Raw genomic sequence first — 20777 nt, 5'->3', positions numbered from 1 at the left:
TCAGCATCACCCGACTTAATTCCACTACATTCCATGATCCTCGTTTTGCTTTTGTTGATGTTCGTCTTATATCCTCCTTTGAAGACACTGTCCATTCCGTTCAACTGCTCTTCCAAGTCCTTTGCTGTCTCTGACAGAATTACAATGTCATCGGCGAACCTCAAAGTTTTCATTTCTTCTCCATGGATTTTAATACCTACTCCGAATATTTATTTTGTTTCCTTTACTGCTCACTCAATATACAGATTGAATAACATCGGGGAGAGGCTACAACCCTGTCTCACTCCCTTCCCAACCACTGCTTCCCTTTCATGCCCCTCGACTCCTATAACTGCCATCTGGTTTCTGTACAAATTGTAAATAGCCTTTCGCTCCCTGTATTTTACCCCTCCCACCTTTAGAATTTGAAAGAGAATATTCCAGTCAAGATTGTCAAAAGCTTTCTCTAAGTCTACAAATGCTAGAGACGTAGGTTTGCCTTTCCTTAATCTTTCTTCTAAGATAAGGTGTATGGTCAGTATTGCCTCACGTGTTCCAACATTTCTACGGAATCCAAACTCTTTAGCTACCCCAAAACATTCGCTTCTGGTGGTTTGATTCCGTGTAGTCGTGAAGTGTTTTGGTTACTGGTGTGCCAACCGTTCTTATTGCAGTCTAAAAAAATCACATTTCATGCGTAAGTGGACTTATTTAAGAGCTATTTTCCTATATATCGGGTGATCAAAAAGTCAGTATAAATTTGAAAACTGAATAAATTACGGAATAATGTCTATAGAGAGGTACAAATTGACACACATACTTGGAGTGACATGGGGTTTTATTAGGACCAAAAAAATACAAACGTTAAAAAAATGTCCCACAGATGGCGCTTCATCTGATCAGAATAGCAATAATTAGCATAACAAAGTAAGAGAAAGCAAAGATGATGTTCTTTACAGGAAATGCTCAATATGTTCACCATCATATTAGAACAAATAAGCCCTCGGTCACAAATATTAAGTCAAAATTGACCAGGTTTCGACGCTACTATGGGCGTCGTCTTCACAATTAAACAGACTGTTCTAAAACACGTTAGGTATATAATACATTAATAAAATTAAAGTTTGTACTGACTGGAAAGAGATGCAGTACTTACAAGTCACATTTTAAAAAATCTAAGCCGGAAAGGCGACGTCATGAATAGTTGTAAAATAGTTAGTTTAATTCTGAAGACGACGCTCATAGTAGCGTCGAAATCTGGTCAATTTTGACTTAATATTTGTGACCGAGGGCTTATTTGTTCTAATATAATTCTGACACGGTCACTGAACCCTAGCAGCTATGTTCAAAAAATTTCCACCATAATTCCTCAAGAATAGCTGTAGTCGAGGAATAATGTTGTGAACAGCACTGTAAAGCATGTCCGTAGTTGTGGTGAGGCATTGGCGTCGGATGTTGTCTCTCAGCATCCCTAGAGATGTCGGTCGACCACGATACACTTGCGACTTCAGGTAGCCCCAAAGCCAATAATCGCATGGTCTGCGGTCTGAGGACCTGGGAGGCCAAGCATGACGAAAGTGGCGGCTGAGCACACCATCATCACCAAACGACGCGCGCAAGTGATCTTTCACGCGTCTAGCAATATGGGGTGGAGCGCCATCCTGGATAAACATCATAACGCTGAACTAGCACATTCCCCATTCTGATAATACAGCTTCTCTCTCTCATTACAGCTCCTTTTATACACGATTGTCATGCGCAGTCACTGACGTTTTGCTGTCCAGCGCCATCTGTCGGACATTTTGTGAACTTCGTTCTTTTTTTTTTTGTTCTAATAAAACCCCATGTCATTCCAAGCATGTGCGTCAATTTTTACCTCTCTATCTACATTATTCCATGGTTTATTAAGTTTTCAAATTTACACTGACTTATTGATCACCCGGTATACTTGAAATTCTGATGCACTTTAAAATTTTACAGTATGGTTTATTTCTGTAATTTGACTTTAGACTTCCTATCAATCCAACGCGAAGAGCTCTCTGGAGGTGAGCAATACACTGGGTTTACATTGTTTGGTTGTTCCCAAGTAACTGAAAAGTCCTGGCAAGAAATATTCTGGAAATGGGGACTAATGTTTTAAAATGCAATAATTTAATATAAAAGTAATGTAACTACATGTAGTTAATAAAATCTTTAGTAAAATGTGTGGAACACCTGTCACAGTGGTTAAATTACAAGTTCTTAAAGGGTTACATATTTGTTAAAGCAAAGTTCCCTATCTAAGTCCAGGCTATTTAGGTCATTACATTAATCACTGTGCTGTCGTGTTGCCCTGTAATTTGCTGTTATTTGCCATACTGAATGTCACTTGGTAGGTACAATTTATGAACAAAGCAGATGTGTAAACTACAGTGGGCCTGACAATCTTAAATTCAGTTCTTTTCCTTCGTAATTTAGCGAATCTTTCACTTTGTTGACATGACAGGTGGCTTGTTTATATCATCCCTGCATACATCTATGGGACAACAAATGAAATAAGGAAAGTTTCTTGCAAACGTGAACATTTTATATTTGCATTTGACTTGAAAATGCAACAAATACAAATCGGTGCCTCTAAACTACACTCCTGGAAATGGAAAAAAGAACACATTGACACCGGTGTGTCAGACCCACCATACTTGCTCCGGACACTGCGAGAGGGCTGTACAAGCAATGATCACACGCACGGCACAGCGGACACACCAGGAACCGCGGTGTTGGCCGTCGAATGGCGCTAGCTGCGCAGCATTTGTGCACCGCCGCCGTCAGTGTCAGCCAGTTTGCCGTGGCATACGGAGCTCCATCGCAGTCTTTAACACTGGTAGCATGCCGCGACAGCGTGGACGTGAACCGTATGTGCAGTTGACGGACTTTGAGCGAGGGCGTATAGTGGGCATGCGGGAGACCGGGTGGACGTACCGCCGAATTGCTCAACACGTGGGGCGTGAGGTCTCCACAGTACATCGATGTTGTCGCCAGTGGTCGGCGGAAGGTGCACGTGCCCGTCGACCTGGGACCGGACCGCAGCGACGCACGGATGCACGCCAAGACCGTAGGATCCTACGCAGTGCCGTAGGGGACCGCACCGCCACTTCCCAGCAAATTAGGGACACTGTTGCTCCTGGGTTATCGGCGAGGACCATTCGCAACCGTCTCCATGAAGCTGGGCTCCGGTCCCGCACACCGTTAGGCCGTCTTCCGCTCACGCCCCAACATCGTGCAGCCCGCCTCCAGTGGTGTCGCGACAGGCGTGAATGGAGGGACGAATGGAGACGTGTCGTCTTCAGCGATGAGAGTTGCTTCTGCCTTGGTGGCAATGATGGTCGTATGCGTGTTTGGCGCCGTGCAGGTGAGCGCCACAATCAGGACTGCATACGACCGAGGCACACAGGGCCAACACCCGGCATCATGGTGTGGGGAGCGATCTCCTACACTGGCCGTACACCACTGGTGATCGTCGAGGGGACACTGAATAGTGCACGGTACATCCAAACCGTCATCGAACCCATCGTTCTACCATTCCTAGACCGGCAAGGGAACTTGCTGTTCCAACAGGACAATGCACGTCTGCATGTATCCCGTGCCACCCAACGTGCTCTAGAAGGTGTAAGTCAACTACCCTGGCCAGCAAGATCTCCGGATCTGTCCCCCATTGAGCATGTTTGGGACTGGATGAAGCGTCGTCTCACGCGGTCTGCACGTCCAGCACGAACGCTGGTCCAACTGAGGCGCCAGGTGGAAATGGCATGGCAAGCCGTTCCACAGGACTACATCCAGCATCTCTACGATCGTCTCCATGGGAGAATAGCAGCCTGCATTGCTGCGAAAGGTGGATATACACTGTACTAGTGCCGACATTGTGCATGCTCTGTTGCCTGTGTCTATGTGCCTGTGGTTCTGTCAGTGTGATCATGTGATGTATCTGACCCCAGGAATGTGTCAATAAAGTTTCCCCTTCCTGGGACAATGAATTCACGGTGTTCTTATTTCAATTTCCAGGAGTGTATCAATCATTGCTTTTGTAGTTCTGCCTTTATCACTTATCGACACAAACATAATGAAAGTGAATAGAAATGGATTACGAAAGCACACTTTTCGTAGCGCGTACTTCTCCGTCATTCGAAGTGTATAAACAAAAAGGAATTACAGTACTGAGATGCTGTGTTATTCACTAAAACAGTGTAACATTTACTATATAAAACAAATATCGCGTGCACACGACAGAAATAACGAACAAGAAGCAATTGTAAACACTCGTCTGCTAATGTTTTGGGGGGTCCAAGATGGCGGCAGGCGCCGCCCACTGGCTTCAAAACAACGTACAGCGTAAGCCTGTAGCGCCAACTCCCCTTATTCTACCTCCATGTTTTGAACAGACCTGCACGGGAGCCCGCGAAATAACGACTGGTTTTGGCTTACGACCCCGTACCATTACCACATACTGGACGATGCTGCCGTCGGGATGATCTGAAAACTTTTGGACCCCTAATAGTGAAAATAAAAAATTCTGAAATAATTTTTATAGCTTCAGTCACTTTTTACTGATATTTATTACCGCGACGCGTTTCGGCAGCGTGCAACTATCATCAGTTGCGTTACAGTTACATATACATTAACCTGAAGGTGCTGCGCGTGGCAGTGTTTTTTTTTCGGCCTGCTATGGACCCTGAAGATTTATATCTCTCCCCTGATTGTGTTTTCCCCTTTTGCCAGTAGATTTTCATTTTCGGTGACTGTGCTTCTTTTCTCTGTTTTGACCATTTGCAGGCAGGACGTGGAACCGGCGTAGTAAGCGAAATAAGGTTTCAACGTCCTTAGTAATTTTGACTTTTTCTCTGAAAACTTCTCAATCCTGAATGTCATAAAATGAAATTTCAGCTTCCTGTAAATCATTTTTAACTTGGCTTGTCCGTATTGAATACGATTTTGTTTTTGAAATTGATGAATGTGTGCGATGAGTAAGTCTTTGCGGGTTCATTCTTTCCATATGAGCAAACAACATCATTCTCCGCTTTCTCATGTTGGCCGGCCGCGGTGACCGAGCGGTTCCAGGCGCTTCAGTCCGGAACCGCGCGACTGCTACGGTCGCAGGTTCGAATCCTGCCTCGGGCATGGATGTGTGTGATGTCCTTAGGTTAGTTAGGTTTACGTAGTTCTAAGTTCTAGAGGATTGATGACCTCAGATGTTAAGTCCCATAGTGCTCAGAGCCATTTGAACCATTTTTTTTCCTCATGTTGGTAACAATGTCTTCTGTATGTTCGTCTGATTCGCAGTTGTGTCTTCGGTGGAATTCTCCGTTTTCTTTGATAGGGCCAAGGATTTTCCTCAAAAATTTCCGGTCTTTTATTTCAAGTTTTCGTAGTGGTCCTTTCTTCGTCATGTTTAAACATTCTGATGCATACAAAGCTGACGGTCTAATTACGGTGTTATAATGACAAAGTTTTAGGTTTAAAGACAGGCTTATGCTTTTGTATAAGTCTTTGCACAGATGAAAATCACCTTCTAGTTTAGAACACCTACTTTCTACAGCTGCATTTTCTGAACCGTCAGGTGTAATTATTTCTCCAAGATATTTAAATTTCTTCGACTGCTTCATTTTCTCTTGTTGTATTTCAATACGAGGAGGAGCGTATTTGATGTTTGTGATGAATTCAGTTTTGTGAAATGCTATACTTAGGCCAGTCTTAGCAGCAATTGGTTGTAGGCTGGACACTTGAACCTTAGCTTCGTCAATATTATTTGCAATGGGTGCCAGATCATAAGCAAAAGCCAAACAGTTTCCACTGAGGCCATTTCTTTTGTGTCCAATTTGAATCCCATAACCTGACGGTTCGGTTGTTTTCCACTCTCTGACTATCTTTTCCAGGCCACAATTGAAAAGCAATGGAAAGAGCAGGTCACCTTGTCTCACCCCTGTACAGATTTCAAATGGTTCTGATAGTTCGCCGCTGAACTTGACCTTTGACCCTGTGTTATTTAAATTGACGCTTATCAGATTGATTGTTTTCCTATCTAGACCAAATTCGGCAAGGTTGTTCTTTATTATTTCTCCATCTATTGCGTCATACGCTTTTTGAAAGTCGACAAAGGTCACACCAAACGTTTTTGATCTTGATTTAACGATTTCAGGTTATGGATCTGCTCTGCACTGGATCTTGATGTCCTGAAACCAGCTTGATATTCGCCCAATTGTTGATCTAAGACTGATTAGTTTTACAACTTCTCTTCCAGCATTTCACCTCGAAGTCAGAGGCTATAGTGTGAAAAACTTACAAAAACTTAAGTATTCAAAGTGTTGGCCACCGCTGGCCACTACTTTCCCCCCCGTCTCTCGGGCAACATACGATTCCGCAGCGAAAGAAATGGGCTCGTTTTGAGGAGATTCACGAATCGATCCAATTTTGTATTTGACCGTAAGTGCTGATCAGTCAGGCCATGTGCTATTGATCGAAACATATGGCACCCAGAGGGTGGTTTGACATTCCATTTCAACGTTTCCAAGTTTTGACGGGTTTTGCGACATAGGGTCGAGCATTGTGACTCTGGAAAATCAGCTTCTCATGTCTATCGCTGTATTGTAGCCGTTTGTCTCTCAGCGCTTATTTCAAACACATCAACTGCTTTTGATAACGATCTCCTGTAATTACTTTCGTCAGTTTCAGTAGCTTCGAAAACCTTCCCTCTTCCATCGCCATGCCGGTCTTCGATGTAAAATATCACCGTTCTTGAAGCGTTGCAACCATTCTCTTCAAGTTCTTTCACTAAAAGTTATTTCACAATAGGTCTTACCAGCATCTAATGAGCCTTAACCGCAAATTTCTCCATGTTAAAGCAGAAAATTAAAACTTCCCCCAAATGACAACTGTGCTCGTAAGTTGGCATATTCAATCGAGAATAACTATATGGTGCAATCACAATTCGACTAATATTATGACGGTGTTATGCTTACTAACGTCAAAGCTTACTGTACGATACTTATGGCCCACAATTTGCGTCACAAGTTGCCGCTGCTGGCATCAGTTGCAAAAATGGCGCAAGCAAAGTTTCAATATTATTGCGACGTGTTTCGGCAACATGCTGGCATAATCAGGTGTGTTCCAATTGGATGTACATTAACCTGAAGGTGCTGGTAGTGCCACTGAGATTAATGTCCAGGTAAGTGTAACGGACTTGATGCTCATACCCAGCAAATAATCCCCAATACGCTTCCGATTAACGTATATGTAACTGTAACGCACATGGTAACAGCATGTTGCCGAAAGTCGTCGTGCTAATAAATATACGTAAAAAGTTACTGAAGCAGAGCCGCATGGTTTGAGGCGCCTTGTCACGGTTCGCGCGGCTACCTCGGAGTTTCGAGTCCTCCCTCGGGCATGGGTGTTTGTGTTGTGCTTAGCCTAAGTTAGATTAAGTAGTGTGTAAGCTCAGGGACCGATGATCTCAGCAGTTTGGTCCCATAAGGTCTTACCACAAATTTCTAAAATTTACTGAAGCAGTAAAAATTATTTCATAAATTTATAGCACAGTCCCTGGCCTCAACCAGCTCCATACAACATGGTAACATGGATTAATTAAAATCGAGAATTTTCGTTCTAAAAAACCTTTGGGTGGAAAACCATGAACAGCAAAGAAGAATTTTAGTTTAAGAAAGAGACAGAAGTCTGATGCAATCTTGTTCCATTAACAAGACACTTTTGAGAGCAAGTGCGCTTTCTTAATGAGAGATGATACCGTTTGTCTTCTGCAAGCTAGGTCTCTTTTCTAGAATTTTTGCATCCAGAACCGTTAGAAGATTACAATTATATCCTCAAGTTATTGTGTTATATTCTTGAAGACAGTTAATTAACAGAATTCGTTTCACATCGAAGAACGCTGATGCCATGACCTTCCCCCTGATGACACTGCTTTCGTCTTTCTTGGATCCAAAGAACCCGCCCCCTCTATCCACGCCGGCCGAAGTGGCCGTGCGGTTCTAGGCGTTGCAGTCTGGAACCGCGAGACCGCTACGGTCGCAGGTTCGAATCCTGCCTCGGGCATGGATGTTTGTGATGTCCTTAGGTTAGTTAGGTTTAACTAGTTCTAAGTTCTAGGGGACTAATGACCTCAGAAGTTGAATCCCATAGCGCTCAGAGCCATTTGAACCATTTGAACCCTCTGTTCACTGTTTCGATTTTGTTCAGCAGCGTAGTGATAAACTAATCTTTAATCCATTTTCACTTACCGATACAGAAAATAACTATCTTTTCTTGCCAAAACGTACTCACACTGTACGGAAACTGTCGTTCGAATTTATTTCTGATTCGCCGTCGGTAGGCACGGCACACAGCCTGCACAAAGGTACCTTTCTCAGGTGCAATTCCTCGTACAAGATATGGCCGACACGTTATTTTTGTCCTACGGTTTATGACGTGGTTGCACTTTTCAAATGTCTTTCATGTTCATCACCTTGGACACTTGCACAGCCACGTTTACCTTCGACAATCCATATTATCAAGATGGAAACTGAACAACCTCTGATAAACCTTCCGTTGTAGTCAAACGTTCTGTTACAAAAAATCTCACTGGGGCTAATCGATTTTCACCGTTTCCGCGCCTTGTTGAGTCAGCTACCAGCTGGCAGCTACGGGACGGAATGACTTGCAGTTTCATACGAAGCCTATCTGAAGTTGAACCAAGCTCTCGGGAAAACCCTGGTGTTGTAATCTACTCTTCAGACCACCCTCGTAGTTCAACCAAGGCCTTTGGGGGTCCATTTATGGACTCATACTTTGCGACATAAATACACTGGTGTCCAAAATTATTGAACAAAAGGAAAGTTTGCTACAAAACACTATAAACAGATGATAGTGAAGTAGAAACAATGTAAAGAATAGAGATATGTACTCAAATGCAATATACGTAATGGTAGACAAGAATTTTTATCATTTTTTTCCAACTTAAGGGATTGGACACACATTCTGACAACTGGTTAATAGGCTCAGTATGTGGTGTGGCCACCTCTGGCACTAATACAGGACTGACAACGACGGGACATGCTGTGCATGACGTCACCAATATTGTGTTGAGGCAGTAACGGCTATTCTTCCTGCAGAGTTGCTCCGACTTACATATTTGTCGTAGTGTCGTACCAACTTTCCAATACCATTGTGATAGAAGACAGCAGCTTGTGCCTCCCGCCAATTCTCTACGCTGGTCTGCAGTTCGCTGCGTCAGCCAAAATGTTACCTTCAGCGCCAGCGGTTCATGTCAGTGGAGACGAAAATCAGAGGGAGCCAAGTCCAGGCTGTGTGTCCGATGATCAGACACTTCCCACCCAAAATGCTGCAGGGACGTCCTCAGTGCCGCTGCAGTGTGCGGCCGAGAATAGTCATGAAGAAGGAGGTGTATGGCGGTTAAGTTATGTGGGCTGGGTGAAATCAGGCGAAATCTCTATGCGGAGCTTCATCGGATTTTCACTGTGATTTCCACTGTGCGACCTATCAGACTTACTTTCCGAGTAAATGTGCTACTTCTACAGTCCATAATAGAAGGGAGGTTTTAGGGTAAAAGAAGAGGGTGAATAAGAATATCCCACCTAGGTAACACAAACTAGTGGATAGGATTTGCAAGGAGCAGATCAACTACTACTTGTATGTATGTTGTATGTTAACTGTAAACCTAGAAACGACGGAGAGGCTCCATCCCCGCCGCAGCCACAGTGGTCCACAACCCCAAGACGACTACCGCCCCACGCCGAACCCAGGGTTATTGTGCGGTTTGGTCCCCGGTGTACACACCCCCCCCCCCCCCCCCCCCCAAGGGAACGTCTCACACCAGACGAGTGTTGCCCCTACGTTTGCGTGGTAGAGTAATAGTGGTGTACGCGTACGTGGAGAACTTGTTTGCGCAGTAATCTCCAACATAGTGTAGCTGAGGTGGAATAAGGGGAACCAGCCCGCATTCGCCGAGGCAGATGGAAAACCGCCTAAAAACCATCCACAGACTGGCCGGCTCACCGGACCTCGACACAAGTCCGGACCAGGCGCTCCTTCCCAGTCCAGGAAAGCCGTGCGTTAGACCGCTCGGCTAACCGGGCGGGCAACGACTACTTACTGATCGACTACTATGTATTGCATTTCACAGAACAAAGTTGTGTTCGGTCGCCAGATGCGCTACGCACGCATGTAGAGAAATCATCCGCTCCTATTGCCGCATCGCGCCTGCAGACAAGGAACTCTGTGAAAAGATCGTTTCGTGTCAATGAATTGCACGGAGAAGTAATGCTTTTTAAATAAAACAAACGTTATTAACATCCTAGATCTTTATTCTTCATGCCTGTATATTTATTTCTCAACACTGTCACCCGGACAACGATCACGTTTCTCCCAACGGAAGATCTGTTTGTTGATACCGTCGCTGTAGAATGTTTGGCTTTGTTGACGGAGCTACAACCTCACCTCTGCTTGCACCGTTTCATCAGTATCAAAGTGAAGTCCTCGAAGATTTCTTTAAGTTTTGGAAATAGGTGAAAATCGGATGGTGCCAAGAGGTCACTGTATGGAGGATGGTCGACTACAATGAACCCAAGGCGCTGGATTGTCGCAGATATCTCAGAGTTCGCGTGTGATCTGGCATTGTCACGCTGAAGGAGACGGTAGTCCATCTGGAGGCACGTCTTCTACGGTTACAGCAGATTACAGCACGCTGATTGTCACGCACCGACTGAGTTACGCCGCACACCGCCGTGTTACACGCTAATATTCGTAACCGTGCTGCGTCACACGTAATACTCCAAGCGATATTGAGAACAGAACAAAAAATTCAGAGGCATTACTTTTCGGTAAGTCCCCGTGTGCTGCAATTTCCTCACAATCGTCTTCCGAAACCGTAGAAGGGTTGGCTGTTGTGTTGGCAGAAGAGCCAACACCGTGTTACTAGAGGAGGCCGAAATGCACGCGTTTTAGCTCACGCAGGCTGGCGTGAGGAGGGAAGAACTATACTGACGTGAGGTCTGGAACATGACAAGGAACTAGAATTCAGGAAGCGGACGTAATTAGTTTGATACTTAACTTTAATCCATTAATGATGAACGTCGCTCTTGATGGTACATGATTCACAATATTATCTGTTCAGAATAGTAACTGAATATGTCGCCTTGCTAGGTCGTAGCAAATGACGTAGCTGAAGGCTATGCTAAACTGTCGTCTCGGCAAATGAGAGCGTATATAGATAGTGAACCATCGCTAGCAAAGTCAGCTGTCCAACTGGGGCGAATGCTAAGGAGTCTCTCTAGACTAGACCTGCCGTGTGGCGGCGCTCGGTCTGCAATCACTGATAGTGGCGACACGCGGATCCGACGTATACTAACGGACCGCGGCCGATTTAAAGGCTACCACCTAGCAAGTGTGGTGTCTAGCGGTGACACCACATTGGCCAGTGCGTTTTCAACCGTAAATTTATTCAGTGACAAAAGTGGAAATAAATATTTTATCACGGCAGTCTGAAAAGACTTAATTGTCAAATTAAACGGTTTTATTTGAGAACAAAGGAAAATGAAATAACAGTTCTTACGAGAGATATAAAACCGAAGATTATCTCGCAGAACTAGTCATCAATATCAAAGATTTACCACTGAAAACAACAACCTTTTCAGAGATGGGTGAAGTATATTTCAGACAAGAAAGAAAAGTACAGAGTGATAGACAAGTACTACATACATACGTGACTGTAAAAGAATTAATGAAGGAAAGAATTACTGAAACTCTAGTGTGTCGAGTACAAAAGATATCTCTGATTAGCGCTATAGGAACGTGACAAGCAGTTCATAGAGAACTGCTGCATTTACATAGGTACTCTGCAAGGCACTGTACGGTGCGTGGCGGAGGGTACCCTGTACCACTACTACTCAATGCCTTTCCTATTACACTAGCAAATAGACCGAGGGAAAAACGACTATCTGCATGCCACCGTATGAGCTTTAATTTCTCGTATCTTATCTTCGTGGTCCTTCTCTAAATTTTCTCAATAGCGTTCCTCGAAAACACCGTCGCCTTACCTCCAGGGATTTCCATTTGAGTTCCCGAAGCACCTCCGTGACACTTGCGAGTTGTTAGAACCTACCAGTTACAAATCTAGCAGCCCGCCCCTGAACTGCTTCGATGTCCTCCTTGAATCCGACCTGGTACTGATCCCAAACACCCGAGCCGTACTCAAGAATAGGTCCCACCAGCGTCCTATACGCGGTCTCCTTCACAGGTTAACAGCACTCTCCTAGCATTCTCCACATAAACTGAAGCCGACCACTCGCCTTCCCTACCACAACTTCTCACATTCTCGTTCCACCTCACACCGCTTTGCGACATTACGCCCAGATATTTAAACGACGTGACTGTGTCAAGCGGGACACAATTAATGCTGTATCCGAACATTACATGTTTGTTTCTCCTACTGATCCGCATTAATTTACATTTTTCCATATTTAGAGCAGACGCCTTGCCACAGTTCGCGCGGCTACCCCCGTCAGAGGTTCGCCCTCTCTGGGACATGGAAGTGTGCGTTGCTCTTAGCTTAAGTATAAGTTATATTAAGTAGTGCGTAAGCCTAGAGACTGATGAGCTCAGCAGTTTGATCCTATTATAATTCCTATTGTTTCCCATTATTCTATTATTACAGATATTGGTAAAGATTGTTTTGTTCCTGGTGAACATGTGAGAGTTAACAATAAGATTTGGGAATAATATTGGGAATAATATTGTTTTCTCTATGTATCCCCTAAATACTGCCCCTCTTTTCATCTCAACATCTCAACTGAGCAGGAAAATATTTACTATCATGACAAAGGGCAGATTGTTATGGCCCGGCGACTAGGAAAGAGCATCTCAGAAGGTCAGAGCTGGTCAACTGGTAGCATGTTCCTGTCATGTAAGTGCGCCCACGCCCATACGGTAGTCTGTTGGGTGAAGGTGAGGGGGGGGTGGATGGGGGGTGGAAGGTTAGACCTGGTCGTATGGAATTTTTTTTAGTATTTTAGAAGGCTGTTTATGTAAGGTTAATTGATTATTTTGTATCACTAGATTTGCTGCCAAATGTACAGTTCGGTTTTAGAAGTCGTTTAACAACTGAAAATGCTATACTCCGTTTCCTCTGCTAGGTACTGGATGGATTAAGCAAAAGGTTTCGAACGCTAGGCATATATTTTGATTTCACTAAGGCGTTTCATTGTGTTGATCAGAAAATCTTGCTCCAGAAGTTGGACCATTACGGAATACGGGGAGTAGCTCACAATTGGTTCACCTCTTACTTTATCGACAGACAGCAAAAGGTCATTGTTCACAGTGTTGAAAATGGCTGTGATGTGGGGTCTGAGTGGGGTACGGTCAAGTGGGGGGGGGGGGGGGAGGTGGCCCCAGGGATCAGTGTTGGGGCCGCTCCTGTTCCTTATTTATATAAATGATATGCCCTCTAGTATTACGGGTAACTTTAAAATATTCCTGTTTGCTGATGACACTAGCTTGGTAATAAAGGACGTTGTGTACAAAATGGGTTCGGTTTCAAATAGTGGAGTTGACGACGTGAGTTCATGGCTTGTACAAAATAAAGTACCGCTAAATCACAGTAAGACTCAGTTTTTACAGTTTCTAACACACAATTCAACAAAGCACGACGTTTTAATTTCACAGAATGGCCATATGATTAGCGAAACTGAACAGTTCAAATTTGTAGGTGTTCAGATAGATAGTAAACTGTCGTGGAAAGTCCATGTTCAGGATCTTGTTCAAAGACTTAATGCTGCCAATTTTACTATTCGAACGGTATCTGAAGTGAGTGATGGTTCGACACGAAAATTAGTCTACTTCGCTTATTTTCATTCGCTTATTTAGTATGGCATTATATTTTGGGGTAACTCTTCCCATTCTGAATGTATATTTTTGGCTGAAAAACGGGCGGTTCGGGCAATAAGTGGTGTCAGCTCACGAACCTCTTGTCTACCCCTGTCCACGAGTCTGGGTATTTTGACACAGGCTGCTCAATATATATATTCTTTACTGTCATTGCTTGCTAACAATATTAGCTTATTCCCAAGAATAAGCAGCTTTCACTCAGTTAATACTCGACATTGCATTTGGATCGGATTTCCTTAACTCTTGTGCAGAAAGGTGTGCAGTATACTGCTGCATCCATTTTCAATAAACTACCACTAGAATTCAAAAATCTTAGCAGTAGTCCACGCACTTTCAAATCAGAACTGAAGACTTTCCTCATGGGTCACTCCTCCTATTTTGTCGAGGAGTTCCTTGAAAAATTAAGCTGATTCTTGTTTTATTGTTGATTGCGTTTACTTAAACTTACGGCTTGACTTATTTCGGGTTCATAAACATATTATTTTTATCTGTTATAACTTTTATGTTGTAATTTCATGTACTGACACGTTCCATGACCTTGGAGATTTGCTCCTCAATTTGGTCCTACGGAACTTGATGTGTAAATAAAAAAGACGATTGGCGACTTTTAAGTAGTCATAAAATGTTCCTTCCGTAATTATTAAAAATCTGCATAATACCGACTTTTAAATCAGTTTCTTGAAAGAAAAACACTTAACTACACTATATGTTTTCCTTTCCCTAAGAGATAGGGGGAACCTCTTGCACTCCACTATCGCCTACCCCCTACCGCTTCCGCGCCCCCCCTTCCCCCCCCCCCTCCCCCCCCCCCCCCCCCCCCCCCCCCTCGCTCCCAGTATGGACGCCATAGCTGTCATGAGCAACTGGAAAGTGGTTGAAGGATAGTGAATTTGTAGGCTTGTCCGTACTGTAGATCACGATAGGCTGCTTCTGTATATCACGATAGGAGGCGATCTGTGGCAGACCTGATGACGGAGTACAGTGCTGTGTTTGGAAGCACGCCGTTCAGCAGACAGTAGACATGGAGCTCCACAGTAGATGAACACGACACGTGTTCCCATGTTGACCCGGTGACATCACCAGTTACGACTGGAATGGGCGCAGATTCATCGAAATTACACCGTGGATCAACGGGACAGTGTCGCCTGGTAGGATGCATGAATCGCCACCCTTGTTACACCAGTTCTGCGGACATGCTGTGGCACGCCGTCAACCAGGCGAATGGTTGCTCACTACATAGACCACGCCACAGATGCTGGCCCAGGGGGGCAGCAGTACGCCTGACCTTTCTTCTGTTGCTTCCTCTGGTAGAAATCAAAGGCTTCACGACGTGGACGCTGTTGTGGGGCAGAATGAATTTTTCACTCTGCAACTAAATGTTCGGTGATTTGACACTTCCTGGCAGAGTAAAACCTGGTAATTTCGATGGCTTGGTTGCTATTGTGGCATAGTCGGTAGAGACTTACCCTCGAAAGGCAAGGGTCCCGAGTTGAATCTCGGCCTGAAACACGGTTTTAATCTGCCACGAAGTTTTCATATCTGTGCAAACTCCAGTAGAGAACAAAAAATTTACTCCGGGGAGAACATTCTCCAGGCTGCGGCTAAGCCATGTCTCTGCATTATCCATTTTTCCACGAGTGCTAATCCCGCAATTTTCGAAAAAGAGCTTCTGTGAAGTTTGGAAGGTGATAGATGAGGTACTGGTGGAAGTAAAGCTGTGAGGACGGGTCGTGAGTCGTACTTGGGTTGCTGAGTCGGTAGAGTACTTGCTTGGGAAAGGCGAAGGTTCCCAGTTCGGGACTCTATCTGGCACTAAGTTTTAATCTGCCAGAGAGTTTCATTATTGTGAACGAGTTGTATTCTTTCATGAGTGGATCGCCACTCATGGCTGTCTGGTATGTGCAGAACGATTTTCGATTGTGCTTGTGTATCCTGTAATCAAAGCACAATGACAGGATGAACGTGTGCAGCATACAAGGCTGTGCTTCCCCTTTTGAGCTAGCTAGCTTCTTACAGGAGGTATGGGGAAGTATATTTACAAGACTGATAAATGCACTTACAGCATGACAGTTATTGAACAATATGGAAAAAAAACGTAAATTATTCACAAACTGCGGCAAAACTGCGGCATGCACACACTCTGTTCAACATGCAAACGTCACTACAGATATTCGGATTTAGGTTATGACCTGTTCGAGATGCCTGCCATCATTGGTGATGATGTGGCGCAGACGAAATTCTGCATGTCCCGCTGAAGTGTCGGAACATCGATACTCTCGAAGACTTCCTGAATGGCTGTTTTCAGCTCAGAAATAGTTATTGCTGTACAGCTTGTCTTTAATATAGCCCCACAAAAATGAGTCGCAAGTGTTCGGATGCGGATAGTATGGCGGACAATCGAGGATCATGCCAGTGGCCTCTGGCTATCCCAGAGACAGAACGCGGTCCCCAAAGTGCTTACCAGGGTACCAAAAACTGTCCTGCTTCGACAGGATGTAGCTCCGTCTTGTATGAACCACATCTCGGCGAAATCAAGGTTACTTTGGAGAATGGGGATGAAATCATCTTCCAAAACCTTCATGTAACGTTCGGTAGTCACCGTGCCATCAAGGAACATCGCACTGATTATTCTGCGTCTGGACATTGCACGCCACATACTCACCCATTAAGGATGAAGAGACTTCTCGATGGCGAATTGCGTATTATCATTCCCCCAAATGCGCCAATTTATTGACGAACCCGTCCAAATGCTTGTCGACTTTATTGCTAAGCCAACCCATACACGTGCATACTAATTCCCATCATGCCCCGCGGCCAAACGTACAGTTGGAACGTCCTAACGCAAATTATTGAGAAATTATGACGATTTTATTTCATATAGTTCAATAATTGTCACCATCTAAGAATACGTGTAACAAGTGGTAGAGCTAGATGACAGAGCTACTGTGAAGCGGGCAAACGGCAAACTGCTTCACCACGAATCTTTCAAGCCACCCAGTGACTGCTCCCCTGCAGGTAACTTTAGCTTTCAGAGGTTGGCTTACCTGGCGCTCTGGGTGGCAGCGGTGGTGGGGGACTCCCTGGGCTGGCCGGTGACAGAGGCTGCTGCTGCTGCTGTTGTATCAGCTGGGCATTCTTCTGGAAAGAAACACGGAAACCCGAGCATCAGAGAAAAAAGTTGGCAAAGGGAAATCACGTTTAAAGTGCCAGCTGATCAGTGTTAGCAAATATCGTACAGATATTGTTACAATAGGTTCATGTAACTTGATTTACACAGTGCAACAAGTATTTCCTCCATCTTGATACGTTACCTTACCATTAATGACTACTGGAAAAGCATACAAACCACAACTTTTGTGTGAGGAACAAGTTCACTGGTAAAATGTAGCAAACTATCCAAAAATATAGTGTGCTGCATTCTGTTGGGTAGGTATGTAAATAGAAAATGAAAACAGCAATAATTTTGGTGTGTATTCTTGCGAGTTTGTGTCATATTATTGCCTAACCAGAAGGTTTCTTTTTAGCCCATTCCCATCCATATGTATGGTGGTTTAAATCACTGTGGACTCAACAGTGTAGTTTGGATATACGACATTGCAGCCGACATTGTTGGTGTGTATAGCAATCTGGACCAACACCTCTTGCTGCTTGGCATGCAGCGCCAGTGACCTGTGGCGGGAATGATTCACACTTCCAGCTCACGGTACGAGCTCTCCGAATGGAGAGGCCTGTTGGGGAGCAGGAATGTAGCTGAAATAACCATGTCATCCTCTAGACAGCCGAATAGCAAATTAATACTTACTATGTTTTGGACAGCTTTCGTGACCACGTGGAAATTTGAGAAGATTCAATATGGACATGTGTTTGCACTGAACCATTATTCTCTCTCATGTAAATTGTCTGATTGACTGCTTCTTCACATTTCCCATCTTTATTTAGTTGAGAGAACATCAATTGTGGTGTGCGCATCTAGCAGGTGAAAGACAGGTGGAAGACATATTTTCCGGTTCTCTAGACATGACAAAAACATTAGCTGACTTCGAAAATTATAGGGTTGATTTGGAATCTGTTACATCATCGAAATCGGTATTCATGACTGGAAATATCAGTTTCCTCTATTTTTTTCGAGTTTCTATGACGGGATAAGTTTCTATTTACACAGTGGTTTGCAGCACGCTCCACCTCGCTAAAGTTTTGGGTTTCCAGAGAATTATTTCCAGTCTAAATCTTCAGAATTATATTGCACAAATGATACTGCTTTGCAAGCAATATTGCTGTGTGCTTGATATCAAGAAGTATCGTGTATATGGTATAATATTCTGGCAAACCATGTGAAAATACATGTTTTCTTCTAGTCCCAGAGTCTGGAGATTGGTGTAGAAACCAAGCAAGCAAGCAGGTCGGGACCAGAAATGATGTTGCCTTTGTGCCAAGGGGAAACGAGCCTGTGTTTGTACAACAGTTTGTAGAGCGACTTCGGTCCACTGAGGGTGCTCTGGTCATGTATCGGAAATGGATGACTTGTGACCGTCAGCTGTGGGAAAATATGTTGTGCTGTGAGGAGTGTATATGATGCTGTCTGTCTTTGCGGAATATGTAAGAGTGTCCGTCAGTTGATAGCTATATGAATGATGCAAAAGGGACGATTTTTTTATGGCACAGGATATGAATTGTATGTGTACTACATCGACTCAGTGCAGGGTGATATATTGTTAATTTGGAGATCGGTTTCATGCTCTATCACTCAATCTTCCATCCTCAGTGGCAGAGCACTGTAATTGTGTAAGAGTTTTCCGTATTTGACGATCTGTAGGTCAGTTTTGTAGGGTTTAATTGACAGTGCAATATGGCGATCTGTATAAAATAGTTTCACCGCTGAAAGTCTCATCTGTAGAAAGAAAAAAAAAAAAAAAGGTGGACAGTTTCTTCCACACAGGTGGCATCAGTAATTTGACTGTTAAGTTCAGTAAGAGACAATCATAATGTTCCCTTCATTCACAAGACATGTTTTGTGCTAGGATGTAGGAGCCTCTACATAGCGGTGAGAGCGTTTGCATTTTGCAGATGTTCGTTGAAAGAGGAGTTAACGATTTCCAGCAAGGGTAACACATGATGGATGGGGTGCCATGTTAGGACCCTCGGGAGGAATGCATTTGGCGTTATTCTGGTATGGCAAGAATTTCCATGTGGACAAACTGAGTCATCACAAAAGCTCCTACAAAAGCGACTGTTAACTATTTCTGCAACACTTTACAATTTCCGAGAGATCGACTTGGCTCTTATTTACATAGCCATGTGACATCACTATAACATTTAGAACCTTTTAGATGCACCTGCGATGGTGATTCGCTACACGAACATTTTGTGATGATGTGTTGATGTGTTAGCCACGCTTGGCAGATAAACATGTGCGTGGCTAGATGCAGCTCCCATGTCCCATTAGTATTGCTAGGAACAATGCACCCTGAGCTATTCTGGGACACATTGGAACAGATTTCTATAGCTCGACCTGTGACATCAGTATAACGTTGAGAACCATTTAGCTGCATCTGCTAGGGTGAGCCGCTATGTAAACATCTCTTTTGGAATTGGGCTCACAGCTATACGTCATTGCACCTGACACGGTGGTTACGTGACCACATGCACATCCAGAGACATAGACATGTGATGTCAGTATAACACTTGAAGAACTCTGTCTACCCGAAAACAGACGTGACTTTCACCTGTTTGCTTTAAGTGGCAGCAGCGTGAGAGCAATGGCTGGAGCTCTGGTGCTGCTTGCATCTGGCTGGCCCTGAAAAGCGCCTGTCCAGCAGTGGCTTGCAGCGGCACATGAGCATGTTGGAACAGTTCGCTGATGCATGACAGTTGACAATAGTTCGAAAGTATTTTTACGTGCACTGAATGTTTGTGCAGAGCATTATTTTTGGCTGTTAAACGTTGTGTGTGTGTTTGCAGACCCTTTTATATGCACTATTTTTTGATAATTTACGAGTTGTTTGCGTGTCTGTACATCCCTGTACTGCATTATTTCGACAGTTTACAATTAGCGAGCGTGATTGTAGAGCCATTTACATTCGTTATTTTGATAATTTACGAGTAGTTTGCAGGTCTGTGGGCTCTGCAATGCATTATTTCGGTAATTTACGAGCTGTTTTCGTGTCTGCACATTAGTGTACTGCATTATTTCTGTAATTTCAAGTTGTTTACATGTCTGTAAATCCGTGTACTACATTATTTCGGTGATTTACGAGTAGTCTGCAGGTCTGTATGCTGTGTATTGTGACCCCAAGTCCGTCAGGGCGAGTGTTTTGCATCAGTGTAATAAATACACTATGTCAAATCCGTTCCTAAATAAATTGTTCCAAAATAAATAAAGTACAGTCCCTCCTATCCAAGAGCTCAGTACAGGCTGAGTCCTTTCCCCACTATTTCCTAGGAAGAGGTGGCTGTCGGATGACAGGTCAGTGGAGGTATCCCAAGTGACCTATTTTTCTTGCAGTTTTATTAGGTTAGTGGAGGTAGGCATGATCCGTTGCATTGTCCTGCTGGGATTTGAAGTTCCCGCCATTTTCTGAGATAGGTGGCGAGATGGGGGAGGGGAGGGTGTTAGGTTAGTGGATGTAGCCCAATTTACCTATTTTCCCGCCAAAATTTAAACTTCCCACCATGATGTCATTGTGAAGTTGCCACATCTATCGCCACCATCTTGGATCCGCCATCTTGAATAAATCTGGCAGCAGTGCAACGTGGGGTGGTACAAACTTTGTCCTACTACTATCGACTGTAACCATAATCAAGTTACAAGGTAGCACCCCTATTGTGTCCAAGTGCCTTACAAGAAGGACAGCACAGGAAACTATATGGTTCAGGACAAG

The 20777-nt window shown here is 44.1% G+C and overlaps 1 protein-coding gene across 2 annotated transcripts in view; it reads right to left on the bottom strand.

Annotated features, from left to right (window-relative positions):
- The window catches only part of LOC124717040, an 859980-nt gene that overhangs the window by 551422 nt on the left and 287781 nt on the right, over nt 1–20777 (bottom strand). The window contains exon 3 of one of the 2 annotated variants that reach the window (XM_047243697.1): nt 16944–17037. In XM_047243697.1, coding sequence (XP_047099653.1) covers nt 16944–17037 — 94 coding nt within the window. The remainder of the gene's footprint in view (nt 1–16943; nt 17038–20777) is intronic. The other variant, XM_047243698.1, reaches the window with a different exon arrangement.

This window comes from Schistocerca piceifrons, chromosome 9 (assembly GCF_021461385.2).
Source record: "Schistocerca piceifrons isolate TAMUIC-IGC-003096 chromosome 9, iqSchPice1.1, whole genome shotgun sequence".
In the NCBI taxonomy this organism is placed as follows: Eukaryota; Metazoa; Arthropoda; class Insecta; order Orthoptera; family Acrididae; genus Schistocerca; species Schistocerca piceifrons.
Note: the sequence above shows the minus strand (reverse complement) of the source record. Positions and strands in the feature narration are given on the sequence as shown.